Source organism: Etheostoma cragini, chromosome 4 (genome assembly GCF_013103735.1).
Source record: "Etheostoma cragini isolate CJK2018 chromosome 4, CSU_Ecrag_1.0, whole genome shotgun sequence".
NCBI classification, from domain to species: Eukaryota; Metazoa; Chordata; class Actinopteri; order Perciformes; family Percidae; genus Etheostoma; species Etheostoma cragini.
Genome location: NC_048410.1, coordinates 11,623,828 through 11,641,511, shown reverse-complemented (window position 1 = coordinate 11,641,511; position 17,684 = coordinate 11,623,828). Strand labels below are relative to the sequence as shown.

At 38.2% G+C, this 17,684-nt stretch overlaps 1 protein-coding gene across 2 annotated transcripts; it reads left to right on the top strand.

Annotated features, from left to right (window-relative positions):
* Positions 1-5,887: 5,887 nt before the first annotated feature.
* prelp (proline/arginine-rich end leucine-rich repeat protein) lies at positions 5,888-14,712 on the top strand. Of its 2 annotated transcripts, none has more exons than XM_034870337.1 (7): positions 5,888-6,004; positions 11,586-12,021; positions 12,111-12,296; positions 12,413-12,570; positions 12,710-12,906; positions 13,723-13,798; positions 13,965-14,712. In XM_034870337.1, exons 2-7 carry the CDS (start codon positions 11,590-11,592, stop codon positions 14,053-14,055), a joined length of 1,140 nt encoding a protein of 379 aa, XP_034726228.1. In that variant the 5' UTR covers positions 5,888-6,004; positions 11,586-11,589; the 3' UTR covers positions 14,056-14,712. The 2 variants fall into 2 exon arrangements, with proteins under 2 accessions (XP_034726228.1, XP_034726226.1); XM_034870335.1 differs by having other exon boundaries at positions 5,899-5,991.
* The last annotated feature ends 2,972 nt before the right edge of the window (positions 14,713-17,684 follow it).

The following is a 17,684-nucleotide window of genomic DNA, read 5'->3' as shown; positions in this document are numbered from 1 at the left end:
TTGTTTACAATGTTTATGACACATTCATGACAGGGTCATGTCACTTTTATGAAGATACCTTCAAGTAAAGTGTTTTGTTAAAACAAAATGGGGCCAGCATCCTGCTGACAGGCAGACAAACAAACTGCCAAACTGAAACAAACACATAACCTCCTTTGCTAGAGGTAATTGATGCAGGCTTAAAAAAAAATACTTCACTCTCAAAATTATCATTTGGGCATCAATTTTTCACCAGTGTTGCCTTGAATTCTTTAAGAAAACTGTGCCCCTATTCCTTCAAATTGTCAAAACCTTTCTCAGTTTTTTTATTCTCCATAACCGTGGAGCTTGGCCGTTTCTTCTTCTTCTTCACTCTGATCATGAACTCAAGGTAATTACTTGAGTGATTGATATACAAATAAGCCTGCAAATTTAATGATGATGCAAGGCACCTGCAGCGTCAGTATTTTATGAGATGGGAGTGAGAATGTGTTGGTTTTTTGTTGCTGTGCAGTCATAACCAGAGGTGTCAAGTGACAAAGTACAAATACTTTGTTACCTTACTTAAGTAGACATTTTGGGTATCTATACTTTACTAGAGTAAGTATTTTACAGCAGACTTTTTACTTCGTATTATTTCACTGTATTATTTGACCCTATTTGCTATACTTTCTACTCCTTACATTTTAAAAAGTAGTACACATATGTGGTTCTTTAATGTATTTCTCATTGTACTAAAATGCGTTGATTTTCAATGGGCATAGAAGCATCTGAAACAGGTGCATCCCAAATCTTTCAACATTAACATTTAATATTTGATTATACTTAATATGGCCTTTATAAAAATGCTTCTTTGTAGAGGTGGGGTAATGCACTGATGGCCCCTGTGACTTTTTGACCTTGATGGCAATACATTACTTTTACTTTTATACTTTAAGTAGTTTTGAAACCAGTACTTTTGAACTTTGAGTAAAAAGGCTTGAGTTGATACTTCAACTTCTACGGAAGTCTTTATAAACCCTAGTATCTATACTTCTACCTGGGTATTGAATGTGAATACTTGTGACACCTCTGGTCATGACTGACTTCATGTCTGGCTTTCACGTCAATAGAGTTCCAGTTGTTGCAGGTCACTAAAATGGGGAAACAGTGAGATGGTTTTTAGACTAGCATTGAGGATTAAAATGCAAGATACATCAATGCCCTGACTGTTCCATAAAAATCTGCATCTTTTAAATTGCTGTTCCTAAAATAAGCTTTAAACTAAACATGTTTACAAGAGGAATAATTAATGTACGGAGAGGTTCAGACCTCCCAGCTGTGTAATAAGGCTGCTTGTTGCTGGGCGGAGCAATCATCTCTAAATCCAACACAGACTTGTATGGTACATGTGGTTTTGGCTAGATGACTGAGGAAGCTGTTAGTTTCATTTACAGGGCTGTTTACAAGTCTGAGACCGCCAGCCCTCTCACTAGATACAATACCTATGCATAAAACACATGCACAGATGCTGATTCTGCTGTCTTGTATTGCATTTACTTCTATATTTCAAAGTCACCAACATAATGTGTCGTAAATACTTTTTTGCTAAAAAAAAAGAAGGCTTACATTCTTTTATTTTTTTATTGCAGCAATTAAACACAACTTCAGTAATAGTAGTGGGTACAAGCTAATGCGCCACAGAAATACAGTGGCAAACAGATAATCTTCACAAAATCTTCTGTTCTTGTTCAGATCTATTATTTACTATCCAGTTTTTGTTTAAATTTTTATAGGGTTATGTCAAACATTGGAGAGATACAGATTATTTGGTCCGTTCATAATCCTCCTTAAAACTGTAAGAGGCTCCAAAGTTTGTCATATGCTAAAAAGTTTATGACACCATTTCCTGAGGTTTTCATACAGCCGGTTCAGGGTCTGTGTGTGTGGGAGAGGAGAGTTTGACTGCATCACACATTCCATATTTAACTGAGTACCAACCAAAGGGCCTCATATGTGAAACATGTGCAGTTTATCCAACAGACACACTTCCATTCTATCAAGACTAGATCAGATTCAACTTTATTATAAAAGAGTCACTCATACCTGTCTAGAAATTAGTAGCTAACATATTAGCTAGCGATAGCAATAACAAAAACATCAACAATACAAGATCCCTGAAACACATGAAAACCAGTTCTGATGAGCGTTGGGTGTTTTTTTATTGAAAAACCAACATACTTCTGAACCAGATTTGTTGCCCAACTAGTTTGCACTTTGCACAATAAATGTGTCTTGTGTATAGGGTGCATACAGTAAACAATAAACACATTAAGAAAGGACTAAAAATAAAGCAAAGTATTGCTACATTCAAGAACATAAATACAGAATAGATATATTCAAATGTAAAAAATACACCATAGAACTTTTTCAAGAATTTAGTAAAAGTCACTGTTCTCTCACTCACTCACTGAGCTGATTTCACTGAAGCGCATCCGTTTGTTGTGCAAACCATTAGCTAGAGAGCTGAAGCCTGTCTCAGCTGGATAATGTTTGGTTTTAAATGCATGACAGATGAACTTTGATTAAGAAATGTCCACTATCCAGATGGCTTCCTTCTAGTGACTCTCTTACCAATATGCTTACTTGTTGGTAAAGTCATTTATAGTTGATGTCATGCATGATGTAATGCTCCTCAGTCTCATAAGATGTCTTTGGGATCCACATCCACTGATGTTCAGAACATTTTAATTTCAACCCCCCCCCAAAAGACACATGGTATAAAAGTATGGTAAGTGATGTTAAGCCAACATACTTTTTGTCAAATTCAACAAATATCTCCTCAGCTAGCTCTTTATTTTCTGTGTGCCAAAAACAATCTGGTGTTAATACATAGCCTTGGCTGTGTAAATGGAAAACAAACAGAATGGAGAGCACAAGCCACATAACACTTTTCCAGCATATCGGCAACAGTTGATGGGAAGGGGAGGCAGCATGTGAACCATAGACTGTTAATATAAAAGGACAGTGCATCCGGTTTGGCGGTTCGGGGTGCATTTGATAAAATAAGCAGTGAAGGTTTTTACTGTTTTCTTCAAATAAACATTTATGTTCTGAATCCATTTGTTATAAACACCATGCATTGTTTGAATATTAAAAGTTTATTCAGGAATAATGCAACAACAAATGTAATTTGCGTGTTCCTTTGGGTGCAGCCTGCAGAACTTATCTATGTTTACACAGTGTGTACAGAATGCTGTGTCATTTGGTTGCAATAGTACAACACATTAGAAAGTTGTCTGTAAATGTTGGGGAATATTAGTATTTCTTTACTTTAATCATGGACATCTCTCTGTAGATGACAGAACAGGCCGTTCTTTGAACATTCTAAGAGTATCATACACCCCAAGTAATTTTGGGCTGGAGCCTAGGCCTGTCTAGCTCTTTGTCAGTTTGGAAAACATTTGCTGCGGTATGTAACAGCAATGGGGACTGCTGCATAAAGATTTCTTGCAGTACATGCAGGTTCTCTGGCCTATAAATATGTCTCTTGATTCAGGCACTTGCAGCCATCCATCTGTAGTCTTGCATTGCTAGAACTTCCTCTACAGCGCAGAGTAGGAGGGCTTGGCTAGTCCACACAACACGTATGAACACGGAAATGTGTGTGTTGCATTACAAAATTTAGAAGAAACCTGAAAAACTAAAACTTTGGCTACTTACTACACAACTCTATGAGCAGCTAGGTGGAGATGCAAGAGTTTTGCAAAAGTTGTTCACTAGGAATTTAAAATGGAACCATGAATGACTGACTTTACTGATTTTATCAGCTCACATACTAAAAGTATTCATTTTGAGTCATATTCTGGCCCCCTGATAAAAAGGATGGACCCACAATAGACAACTCAGGTACATAAAAAGCATATATTTATTTAGCAATCTTAATAAACTTACAGCAGTAGTGCCCAAATTGGCAGGCAAAATACACGCAATGGTCAAAATCCAGGGAAAGCAGATGATCTGGCACTGGGGTAAGACTGAACTTAAATACAAAAGACAGGGGAGACAATGAGACACAGGTACAACACATTAGGGGGGGGACAGGTAATCACAAAGGCGGGAAATTTAACAACCGGAAGTAAACAAAACAACACTAGGGGGAACAGAAAACCTTCACAATAAAACAGGAAATGGAAAAACAACCAGAAAATGTGAATCTAACAAAACAAAAAAAACTTTACACAGGACGGAACGTGACATCCTGGTTTACAGCTCAGTGTGTTTGCAATAAGTGGTGTGTCCCATTTAAACGTTGGCCAACTCTGTAGAGAGAGCACTGCAAGCCTGTCACATTTCGACAATGTCAGACAGTAGTCGGATACCAACAATTTGTGGCAGAACACCTCAGTCAGAGAATCACCTTGTTTAAATTTCCAGTTCTATTCTATTCAATTTTTTTACATGTATTGTACTGTTCTAAATTTAAAATGTAAATGTGCAAATACTGACTATGTAAACACACATATGTAAATAGTTAACTGTATAAACATTGTAAATATGTTTTTGTAAATTAAGTCAAATATATGAATTAACTTGTAAACCTTACAATAGTACTATTATTATTATGGAGATGTTATATGAAATATTAAACACATCATGAGATGTTACTGTTAATGAGCAACTTTTTCCAATAATGTCATCGCTGCAGGCAGCCCAGTATAAGATCTTTTACAGCAAAATGAGTAGTTCATGATCAGAGGAGCTGAGTCATTCAATAGAATTATTGCACCGTCTCTCAAATGGTAGCAGAGAAGATAAGAAAGCTACAAATCATAAAGTGATGTAATTATCACATATACCCATTTGTCTTTGTGTCATATTTGTTGACGTAACCTTTCCATTCTTTGTTGGGACCAGATGTTTGCTCCCAGCTGAGCTCAATAACCCAAACCTGGTGACTGAGTGAAAAGGAGACAGGAGTGCAGTGGGGAGAATTGATAAAAAAAAAAAAAAACAAGATGAGGGAAAGTGGGAGAAGGAGGAACACATATGTACAGTACATGTGTGTTTGAAACTGTTCCCCACATATGTTTGCCTCATTATCCTTCTGCTGCAGCTCACTCTTCAGGAATGCAGGACAGCACACATCTCCTAACCCCCAGTGACACATATAAACACACACACACACACACACACACACACCTACACACACACACACACACACACACACACACACACAGTAAAGGCTCACACTTTGTTAAACACAATGCTACACAACCCCACTTCCTGAAAAGACCATATAACACCCTGATCCTCAGCTGGACCTAAGTAATTAGACTGTTTGAGTTTACTGATGCAGGGAGAAAGAAAACTGACTCAGAAAAAATGACGTGGAGTGCAGTGACGATGGATGCTGCTAATGAAAAGCACATGACTGGGTATGAGGGCAGTCATCTCAACAATAGCAGAGTGGGTGGGAGACAGAGAGATGCAAGTACAGTTGGGCTTTCCCTAACAGAGGTTCACTGTTCACAGCTTTTTCCCAAGACTTCTGTAATAGAAACACATGCTTATGCATACACACAAATATGTGCATACACACAAATATGTAAACTAGCCCGTGCACACTGTCTATTTGAGAGACTCTCATGCTATGCAGCAACAGAACAAAAATAATAACACTGTGTTATGTGACACAGTGCAGACACATGAAAGAGCCCGCAGTCTTCCAGATAGAATTAAAATTAAACCTCACTGGGCCTGAGCCGAGCAGAGGGGGAGAAAGAACCACTGTGACCTTCAGTGGGAAAAATGCAGCAAACAAACCCAATAGGCAGCTTGTCCAAGGAGAGAGAGAGAGAGAGAGGGAGAGAGAGAGAGAGAGAGATGGGGGTAGAGGGAGAGGCAGAGGGAAAGGAGGTTTGGGGCAGAAAGAAACAGAGGAGGAGGGAGAGAGAGGGAGGGGAAGGAAAAGAGTGAGAGAGGCAGAGAGAAGAAAAGACACAAAACTTGTGATTTGACAAAAGAGGGCAGGTACCAGAGGCAGGTAAGAAAGTTTATTTGTTATTTTTTAAGGGAGGGCTGTTTTAGATGGGGAATTATCAATAAGATAAGAATCCAGACAGGAGTGTGTTTGGTTTTTAAACAGAGAGAGGCCAAAAGATCAGTGTAGCCTACATGTGTGTTTGTGGACTAGGGGGGGACTAGGGGGGGGAAGGCACAGCTTGGCCATGCTGGTGTGTTTCTATAGAAACACTGTGCCATACAAAGTGGTACTCTATCCTCCAGGGAGCCGCAGCACACTTCAACTCTGCTAGAGCTTTTCTCCACTTCTGCGCACTCATCTTCATTTCATATAAAACTGAAAAGGAATGTTCTGAAAATGTGAAAGAAACTTCTCAGGCATGCAGCTTTTTTTCCCAAAATCACTGACTGAAGTCAAACAGTGTACTGTAATAGGGTTGAACTTTTAAAAATCCCTCTGTAAAGAATGTAAAAGGAAAAAGATTGACCTTGGTGAGCTGGCTAATGTTGAGGACAAAAAAGAAGTGATGACAGCATCCAGTCAGGTAGGACAACAGACTGAAGTATGAAGTGTAGAGTTTTTTACTCTAAATTTATTTTAAAATAGTGTCATTTTATCTGAATTACTTCATCAGTGGTTTTTTGTCAGTGCACCTTCCAACTTCTTTACTGCACATTGTTGCTGCACCATGTAGATCCAACCTATGCACAGCCACTGCAGGACTGCCCCACCTACAATACTAATGCAAAGTATCTGCTGCTGATGAGGGTTTAAAAGGAGGGCAGATACTTCTGAAACTATAATGATTCTGGTGCATGTGTACCAATAAATTTGAATATTGAGTCCCTCTTTACAGTTTTTTTCCCACTTTCTAAACAACAGTGGGCACAACTGGCGCTACATGTGCAAAAATCTAACTACAGTCTGCACAGACGCAGTTCATGTGGACCGAACTCTAGTTTGTCTTCATTTCTTAAACACAGTTTTCATCTGATGCTCTTTGTTATTGCGTACCTTTAGTTTTTACCTTTTTGTCCAGTCATAACATAAACTACTACAGGCAAAAGAAAATTATATATATTGAAGCAAACTGTTGATTTTCACACCTTTTTGTTTCCTAAAAAACAGATATGTTGATAATAAATAACAATAAAATAAAAATATTCAAGTGAAGGAATTTCCCTCTTTTCTTAAGAGAAACTATTCAATATGTCACTTACCGTAAATGATTCAAACTGTGAAGATTAAAAGTTTCTAATTTATGTATTGGTGTTTGAAACTAGTGTTTTCACTCACAGTGTGTTCTGAGTGATGGTGTATGTTGTTTCAATAAGGACTGTTCATAGTGTTTGTCTGCACTGAGCCTGTTTTGAGACATGTTAAAAGTTGTGTTGTTTGGAATGAGTTTAGCAAGTGATGTGAACTGTTTAGCTCAGGTGACTGTTGGTAATGCACGCAGTAGTTTGAGTTTAGCTTTAGCTGATCAAAAAAAGAAAGGAAAAAAACTAAAGTTAAAGTGGATTTAACTGTTCATAATATGTAAGAGAGGAGTGGTCAGAAGATTTTTATGATGGTACATACACCATAGGTATTTGCATTTTTATATTTTCAGACATCTGACTTAGATCGTTGAATTCAGCTGTGCGGGACGTGTCTCTTATTCAAGGCTTCATTTAGTGGTCTATCAAAACAATAGTGATATTTACACTTACATCAAGGAATGACAGTGCCTGTTCTGCCCACAAAAGAAACAAAATGAATAGGAAAAGCTCCTAATCAAGAAATTTGTGGCAACAAAGAGCTTTCAGCTGAGAATTACGTTTTTTTTAAATCTCCTGATACACATGGACATCTTAAGAGGACTTTTGCCTAGTACGAGTACTCATAGCACTAAAATGTATATATATGTATGTATATACAAGTGTGTGCTGCAGTTCAAAATATCTTCAATTGTAATGTGACTGATGTAAAGATATAAATAATATGTTGGACATAGATGTTAAAAAGCACAATTAAGACATCTTCAATCGTCAGAAAGTAAATATTTTGATATATACTATATATACAGTACATATATAATTATATATTGACATTGAGTTATGGCTAATCTTAGAACTTGGAATTTGCACATTTTAGATATGGAAAACTGACATGTAGACAAGGTTCAAAATGCAGAATACATTCCCATCAATAGGTCCATTTAGTAGTTCTTCTGGCACCAGTTGGAGATTGACACTGTGTCATGGAATTGTGATTCTACAAGTCCTTTGCAGCTTTTTTGTACAAATGCAAATATAAAAATTGGGATTCTGCATTTCCATGACAACTGGACATACTACATCTGCGATACAGCTGTGATATAATCAAAAGCTTCAGGATACTAAATGGACCTTGCAAGTGTGACCTGTTTTTTAAAAGGAGTATGCACTTAAATATTACAATATTTTTGGGGTTTTAAAGTCAGATTAACTAGTTAATTATGGTTAGTGATGAATGAATTACAGTCATATGTAATGTGGCTCTGGACACTGTATAATGATCTCTGATCCACTGAGTAGTTATTGTACTGATCAGATTTGGTCATTGAGGTGCCAAATATTAAATCAATGAGTCAGCCATCTCTGACTTTGAGTCTTCAGTTGTTTGCCAGACTACTAATCATGACGACAGCAGCAACAGGGGGAGGAGAGCTGGTTCTGGTTTTGAACGAGGGGCTGGGAGGTTCTGGGTGGCTGAGAGGGAAAAGGAAAAGCAGCGCCAGGGAACACCATCAGTGAAAAGTTCGGTTTTGTTTTTCCAGGCAGGACAGATTATGGCTCTGAGCCTCATTCCTGCCCCGTGATTCATGTGATGTTTATCAAATTGGCCAGAGGCCTGTTCAACTGAAGCAAAGTGACTAGAAACTAAGTGTGCTTTTTTTTCTGAAGCATTGTGTATTTTGACAGCCGTGTGTTGATTATTTACAGTAAGCTTATTCTAATGTGGTACAATGCACAGTGTTAAGAGACAAATGTATACAAACACATATTTGGAAAAATGTAATTTAAAGGGTAAACACTTGAGGTGTGCGTGTGTGTGTGTGTGTGTGTGTGTGTGTGTGTGTGTGTGTGTGTGTGCGCGCTTGTGTGTGTATGCGTGTGTGTGTGTGTGAGAGAGAGGACATGAAGTCATCATATTGTACACACACAAGTCCTAAGCCGATTTAAGTTGCACACACCTATTGTACATACTTTTTAAAAGTTATCAATTACAGTACACAAATTGATCCTGATGAAAGTTAGATGAGTCTGTGTACTATCAATGCACTAAGAGATGCAAAGTAGAAACTTATAAATCTTACCAATTAGATTTAGACTAAAGCCATTTGAAAACACTAAAGCATGATAAAAACATGAATTGTTCTCTAAAAAGATGTGTCAGCTATAAACCTCACCTATCGTTGATTTACATCTGCTTGCAACACTTTTGTATTTGCAATAAGATGCATATTGTCTCCATCAGAGCCTTGTTGGGATAGCCCAGTTTCCTAGGGCCTCTCCTGGGTCACAGAGCCTAAACCTACCAGACCGGCAGTTTTCCCCTCCACAACACTTCCTCTGGACCAGCAATGACAATAGACCCTTTATCCCAAAAAGTTTCATTTCCACTCCCTCATGAGAACTAATTTCCTGTACCTGTATCTGCCCCTCTTTTTCTTCGATTAGATCAAACAAAACAAATCACTGTCTACTTTCTTGCTCACTCTCTTTCACTTGTATCTTCAAGCCACAACAACAATTGCTATGACAGTTCTTTCAATGTGTTTAACAACTTTCCCAAACTCTTAATACAGTAAGCACAACATCTGTCTGTGTAGGCTATACAGTTAATCCATTTCTTGTTGCTTTAACACAAAATTCATACAGTTAATACAAAATGTAAGATGCTTGAAAAAGTTTTGCAAACAACGTCAACCAAGACTAAAATAATGGATTTTTACTGACAAATTTGCAAATGCTTTCACACTGTATGTCAGAACAGGTAACATCATGTTTTGAACAGCTGTGAACAGCTGTTCACATTGTAAATTGAAACACAAATATATTCCCCCGTTTTACAGGTTTTCCACTGTTTCTGTAAATGTGAAAAAACAGCTGATGGAAGTTATGCAAATAGATCAATCACAGCTGATTCCCATGTAGGAAACACGCTCACCTGTTGAGGTTCTTTCAATCGCATGACCATCTTTTTATAGTATTCTTTCATTGCAAAGTGACAAATATGCAACTCAAATGTAGACTCGACTCACATCGGCAGTGACACATTCTATAAAGCTACGCTGAGATGGCTCAATCATTTTTGTATTGAATTTCTGCAACAAAAATAAACTAAACGCATGCATTTACTAAACCCAACAAAACTAAAATTTAGAGAGGCCTCAAGAGAAACTGAAGTGTAAAACACAATCTATGGTCAATCCAATATACTATTATTGTACAAAAGCAGACCTGACACAGATAGAATAATGCAGTTTCTGAAATTCCATCTGGTGTTAGTGTTTTTTTGACATTGGGCTATGACTGACTAAACGTTCCTGTTGGGAGAGAACATGTGGTAGTGTTTTGGAAGAATTTGTGATTTTGAGACATGTTTGCAGTGTTTTGGTAGACATATGTATTGTGTTAGTGTTTTATTGTATTTTGAAAATTGTGTTGGAGTTTAGTTTACAGTGTGTGATTTTTAGCATGACATTTTTTTGCCCTTTGTGTGTTGAAGGTATGTTGGCGTGTTAAGAGTTTTGGAAAATTGTAAAAAACAAATGAAAATATTGTCATAGCAATCGTAAAAAAACTGTAACATTTATTTTAACTGGAATTATATATGAATTTATGTCATTTTGACATTGACTATACAATAACTAACATATTTACAGCAATGATGCACATACTTATTAACAATATTAAACTCTGAAGGAAACTGTAAAGGTTGTATGTGTATCTTGTGTATCTTAATTATTTTCACCTCAACAACACATTGATGTCATGATAGGAACATTTCTACTTATGTAAGAGCAGCATCAGGTGTATATACATTTGTGGAGTAAAAGGTAAAGCAGATTGCTGAACATATTGGTTTACATCACTACAGTCTGTGTTTTCATCATAAGCTCCAAAAGAAACCTGCTTTATGTTGGTCAAAACACTACTTGGCCAGTTCAACTCTGAAAACTCTCTCTCTCAACACAGGTTGAACAAAAATCATTAGGGCTTGGAAATATATAACAGTTGCTTGCTGAAGTTTTCAGTGTAATCAGTGGTGCCTTTATCTGCATTGAGTGTGTTATTGGATGCTAATCAAAGAAGCAGGATTTGAACCCACTGAAAGAGAGCCCTGCCCCAGAGCTCCCACACAGAGTGAGAAATGTAAAAAAAGACCAATGTACATGATGTAAAACTTTCTGTGTGGGTGGGATGAGCTGACCGTATTGGCTAACCAGCAAAACCCAAATGACAGAGTGTGGGTTGTGGGTATACAGCTTTCTCTCTCTTAACTCTTAACCCATGTAACTGTACATACAGTCGAGTCTACAAATTAACTACCTCTGTTTTGTGCGCTGTCATAGGACAATGAAGGCCGGCGCGGAACTCTTCTCTGCATTGGCTCTGTTCCTCTTGATGGGGGCGGTGTTTACCCAGAAACCTCGGCCAAGGAAGCCCACCAAGCGCCCAACCACCACCAGGAAGCCATCTGTCCCACAGCCCGCTGTACCGGCACAGCCAGAGCCCCTGGAGCCAACAGACTTCCCCCCTCCCATCCTGGGCCCGCCCTCCATGTTTCCTGACTGCCCCCGAGAGTGTTTCTGCTCCCCAAGCTATCCCAATGCTCTGAACTGTGAGAACCGAAACATCCGTGTGATCCCTGTCATCCCGTCAAGAGCCCACTACTTGTACCTGCAGAACAACTACATCTCAGAAGTGACAGCAGAGCCGTTCCTTAACGCCACCGAGATCCGCTGGGTCAACTTGGCTAATAACCGCATTCACCGAATAGACAAAAACGTCAGAAGGTTTCCTTGATTAATATTTATGATTTGAAAATTACACGAAACCATGTATACATTTGTTTTCTGTATCTATCGCTTGGGCAGGTGTTTGAAAAGATCCCAGCACTGCTGTACCTCTATGTACAGCATAACCATCTGAAAGAGGTACCTTCCGGTCTTCCAGCAAACCTAGAACAGCTCCGCCTCGGTAGGAATCGTATTTCTAAGATCCCTGCTGGTGCCTTTAGCAAGATGGAGAACCTGACACTGCTCGACCTGTACCACAACCAGGTAAAGTTCTATTTAAAAGTACCTTTGTGAGCATCTTACTGTAATGGGCTGTTTCAACCATCTGTACTGCATGCATTTTTGGAGCAAACAAAAGTGCCTGATGACCTCTCTCTCAGCTGAGTGACAGTGATCTGGGCAAGAACACATTTAAGGACCTGAAGAGCCTCATGCAGCTCAATCTGGCTCACAACATCCTGAAAAAGATGCCTGCGGGCGTACCTAGAACCCTAATACAGCTTTTCCTGGACAGGAACCGTATAGATGACATCCCAAAGCAAGTATACAGTGCACACGTTGTCAAATAGCTGATAAACACGCACGCATGCGGCAAACACACACTGCATGCATTGTTAAACAAAGGTTGGATGTCAAATTTTACAGTTGTTCTTCTCATCCATTGTTCCCTTATTCAGAGACTACTTTGAAGGCTTGACCCACCTGGCGTTTGTAAGGCTGAACTACAACCAGCTGAGTGATAAAGGTCTTCCCAAGTCAGTGTTCAACATATCCACCCTGCTGGACCTGCAACTGGCCCACAACCAACTCGCCTCTGTTCCTTTCTTCAACAGTCACCTGGAGCACCTGCACCTCAACCACAACAGCATCGAGAGTAAGTTGTCTCAGCAGCAATCTGCACCATCTTAAGGATTTGTGAGAGGTAGCAGAAGTTTGGAATTTGGGGGGCTCAGATTCAGTTATTAGCAAGCATCAAAGGTATTTTATCAATATTAGTTTATCATTAACTTTATCAAATTGAAGAAATACTATTCAGGGTCCAATAACTGACTAGGTGTGTCTTAAAAAGGGGTGTTCTCTTAAAAATGCAGATATTATATGTCTTAAATAATTAATCTCATGTTTAAACTGCGAACAGTGAAGGAGTGAATCCAAACACTGTTATTATTACAACATATACACAAATAATCACTGACCATTGCTCCTTAAAGTATAATAGAAACTATTTAATTTACAGATTCATAAACATTACTTTCAAAGTGTGACGCATTGCGCTGTCTATACAAGCAAACATTGTATTTAATGAGTCAGTGAGTTGAACTGTCCCACTATATGTTGCCTAATCTGATTTAAACCTACCCACTCACTGGGATAAACCTACAGAGAATTATCATCCGACGTTGAGCACTCCGACATGTTTTCTTTTCTAGCTCTAACTTTACCTGGAGCTGAGTCAGTTGATCAGTTAAAATGAATGTATGGTACTACTAAACTGTTACTGCTACACTGTTGAAAACTCACAGTGACTTAGAATGAAGACAACTGAAATGAATGTAATTCTATAAATAAATTGCCAAGATTTAATTATTAGTACGATAAGCAAGTAAAGCAATCCTATTCAATTGGCCGATTTTTCATATTATTGCTTGTTTGAGGAATGGACATTCATGACTTTGGGTTTTCCCGGCAGGCATCAATGGCACCCTGCTCTGCCCTTATAGCCTGCAGACTGATGTGAGCGATCAGAGTCTGGTGCCCAAACTAAGGTACGTCACATTATGTCACCACTTGGCACTCATCTATACAAACTGGTACAATAGCATCTTTGGCAGTAAGAAAATAGGAACAACAATAATTATGCCAGGAACTAATGAGTTTTAAAAAGCAGTTGTCATTGCAAAGGCATGTCACATACCTGTTCTGTTGTGTCAGGTACCTGCGTTTAGATGGAAATCATCTGAGCCCTCCGATCCCTCTGGATGTCATCATGTGCTTCAGACACCTCCACTCTATTGTCATTTAGGAGAAATGTGGCTGGGGTTATGCACACATGCACGCAAGCCACACACGTACATCACTCACAAAAATACACACAGAGTCACTTTGTGCCAACTCAGTTAAAGGCAAAGCATGCTCATTGAAAAACAAGATGTATCAACCGTAAATACTGTTGAAAGACAAAGAAATTGGGAAAAAAAAACTATACAGCAATGATAGTTGATTCCTTGTTGCCCAAGACAAACAAATTTAAACCTTGAACTACAAATCTACAAAAAGAGCAGATATACTGAACTTTAAGGTTAGGTTTTTGTTATATTTTGTCAGTATTTGTTTTTGTTCGTAGAAATACAATGCAAAAAAACTAAAGTAAGTACAACGCCTGAAAATACAGGTACATTGACAGACATGCTACAAATACGGAGGGTAGTTATGTTCACTAGCAGATGTGACCAGAGTAGAGTTGCCACCATGGACAACAAACAGACCTGCTGTGGATTTCAGAAGAACTAGTTCAAAACATAACTACCATGTAGTGGAAACAGTCTAAATGTGCCTGATATTTTCGAGGTATTTCATGTAAAAGAATATTCTTTTTATTCTTAGTCTTCTGTATATTATTCTTCTGTATAAAGAAGCTTTGTACAAATAATGGAAAATAAAACTTTTTTCTCTGATCATTTGATAGTGTTTGATTTTTGAGATTTTATTACCACCTTCTCATAAGCTCCACCAGGGGTGGAATGTAAGTTAAATCATTCAAGTACTACATAAGTACAATTTGTAGGTACTTGTACGTTCTATTTCCATTTCATGCAATTTTCTACTTCTATTTCACTTTATATGACAGCTTTAGTTACCAGTTACTTTACAGATGTACATTTATCAATAGAAAATACAAATCAACTAATTAATTATTATATCACAGACTACGCCACCAAGCAGTATATTACATAATTAAATTTAGCCCCACCTTAACCAATTATGTACATGTTATAACATCAATAATTATCACAAAGTGATATTGTAGGCAATATAGTAACCTGAAATGTGTCATTCTGCACATTGTTTTTTACGTTTTATGCTAATAAGGTGTATTTTGACTTAAGTAAGTACGATTTTGAATGCAGGACTTTAACCTCTAACAGAGTACATTTACACTGCAGTCTTGTTACTTTTGCTGGGAAGTAAAAAAGTTTTTAAAAAAGTTAAATTTTTGAATATTTCTTCCACCACTGTGCTTCGCTGATACTTTTACAGCAGCAGACACCAAGAAAACTTATGTCACAGTCATTTTTAAGGAAATTGGGATTGCAAAACTAAGGAAAGTCACATTCTGTTTTAGAGCGGGATTTTTCTTACCCTGTGGAGTTTTTGACGACTTAGCCTTTGCAATGTTTCAAACTGTCTTCTCAACTGAATTGCATTTTAATATTACATGTGTAACACATCTTGAGTTGTCTGTGAGGCGAGTCCGAGCTACTAGCCGAGGCGAGCTTGCAATGTTTCGGACTGTCTGCTCGACTGTCTACAGTAAGCCTAGTTAGGCTACGTGCAGAAAAGTTTTTGTTATTTCAGAAGGGAAAGATTGGCTTTTTTTATTGATTTGCTTTACCCTGAGCTCAAGGGGAGACTTTTCTCGTTTGTCTGAATCAGATTGACTCATGATAACGTAGCAGGCTGATTTGCGAGGTTGACTGACTCGCGCGAGCAACTCACGAGTCATTGAAGGCTTGTGAGTTCTTAAGTGAATCGTGGTCTGCGAGCTTTCGGCTCTGAGTCTGCGGGTCGGACTGTCTCTTTGTTCACTCAGTTGCTTGAGTTGACTTGTGGAGCTGTTGTTGCCAACGAAATTGTAAGTTATAAAGCTTTTTGCAGTTAAGATGGCTAGGAACAGTAGTAGCTAATGCTGGACGAGGTTTGTGTATGGCGCTGTTATCATTTTAGATTGAACTGTAGTAAGTGATCCGAGTTAATGATACTAGAGACTTGTCAATGTAAAGACTCAGGTTAAAGATCCGAGTGAATCACGACTCAAACAGGTTTACTGCATAGAGCCCCTTTAAAGGAAGTTAATGCGTTCAAGAAAACGTTTAATGTATTTTGGTGAGAAACACTAAATGTAAACTTTTGTTAGTTCACAAGGCAACTCAATGTTTTTAAAAAAGTGACCTATGATTTGTGTGAAATTAATATATTCATATATGCGTAAAATAATATTTTGAGACAGTAAAAATGTGACTGTGACTTAATCTCATATCACAAAATATGTAATACATAGCCTACTTTCTGTTAAAGTAGTAAAATTGATTGATATGAACATGAATATCTTAGGCCAATAGATAATATATTCACCAGCTGTTGAAGCAGTGCCACAGATTCAGAGACTTGTGATCTGGATCGTTTGAAGTTTTTCCATGTTCATAAAGTTTTGTGACGACCTCTAGTGGTTAGACTAGAGCACTAAGCATTCCTGAGCTGGGAAGTGCTGGCAGCTGTTTTTTTCTACTTACACTGACGGATGCACAGCAGCATTGAATCTGGAAATTTTCACTTCTTTATTTACATTGCTATTATGTTTATTATTTCCATGACCAAAGGATATTCCTGTTTTCCATTGGACTTCCCATGCTAATGATTCTTTCCACTGAATTGCATTTTCAGCAGCTATTAAAAGTTAAACCGGCCAGGTAAGTGAGCAGGTTCGGTAGGTGATTCCGATCAGGACTTGTCTGACAGGAGTGATGTCACTGCCCGGTGAGAGTGTTCCTCAAGGGGATATGTCTTACAATGTGTTAAAGGAGGTTTTAGTTCCAGGAAATAGCTGAACGTCCATACAACACCTGAGAGGAGACATGGTGATTGGTCAGGGAGAACATAAAAACAAACTGATATTGGTGCAAAACATGCCCATCTTTCACCCTGAAAGAATAGAGCAACACATTTTAAAAGATCAGTAGCCCAATAATGAAATGAGTACGATATAATGAGTAACACACAGATGAATAAATTATTCACTCCAGCAGTGCGGGTTCTAATCCGACCAGTGATCCTCTCCTGTCTATCCACCGTCACTAATAAAGGGAAAAGCCCAAAGAAATAATCTTTAAAAAAAGAATTTAACAAATGACTCATTAAATAATTGCGTCACTGACAGCGAAAGTTTCTCATTACATCAGGGAGGAGGAAGTCTTTAATCATTAGTTAATTTCCTTTCATCCAATTAGGTATTGAGACATCAGTTCCTTTAATTGCAACATACTTCCTCCTCCTGTAAACCAATTTGTGTGCGTGCACGTGTGTGTGTGTGTGTGTGTGTGTGTGTGTGTGTCTGTGCAAGCTGTGCAATGGTAAAATCCCCCTAACTCTACTATAAGAGGAGACAGCATGGAGACACAGAAGCACATCTCTCCCAGGACTCTTCCTCTGAGTAACACACACACAGGTGAGTCTAAACAAAGGTGTGAGTTTGGTCTAGACCTACTCTTTCGAAAAAGTGTCCTGAGATCAATTCTGTTATGATTTGACACTTTAAATAAATTGAATTGAAGTGGTGCTAGCACATGGTGTTGTGTGATAGTACCCTTAAATTAATTTAGATTTTGAAACAAGAAATGAAAGAACCAGAGATGATATGCAAATACAATTTTTGAA

Excerpts from the sequence above, each read along its gene's own strand:
- prelp (XM_034870337.1), top strand. The coding sequence starts at position 11,590 with ATGAAGGCCGGCGCGGAACTCTTCTCTGCATTGGCTCTGTTCCTCTTG. Across the intron at positions 12,022-12,110 it reads TTCACCGAATAGACAAAAAC|GTGTTTGAAAAGATCCCAGC; the intron begins GTCAGAAGGTTT and ends TCGCTTGGGCAG. Across the intron at positions 12,571-12,709 it reads CGTATAGATGACATCCCAAA|AGACTACTTTGAAGGCTTGA; the intron begins GCAAGTATACAG and ends TCCCTTATTCAG.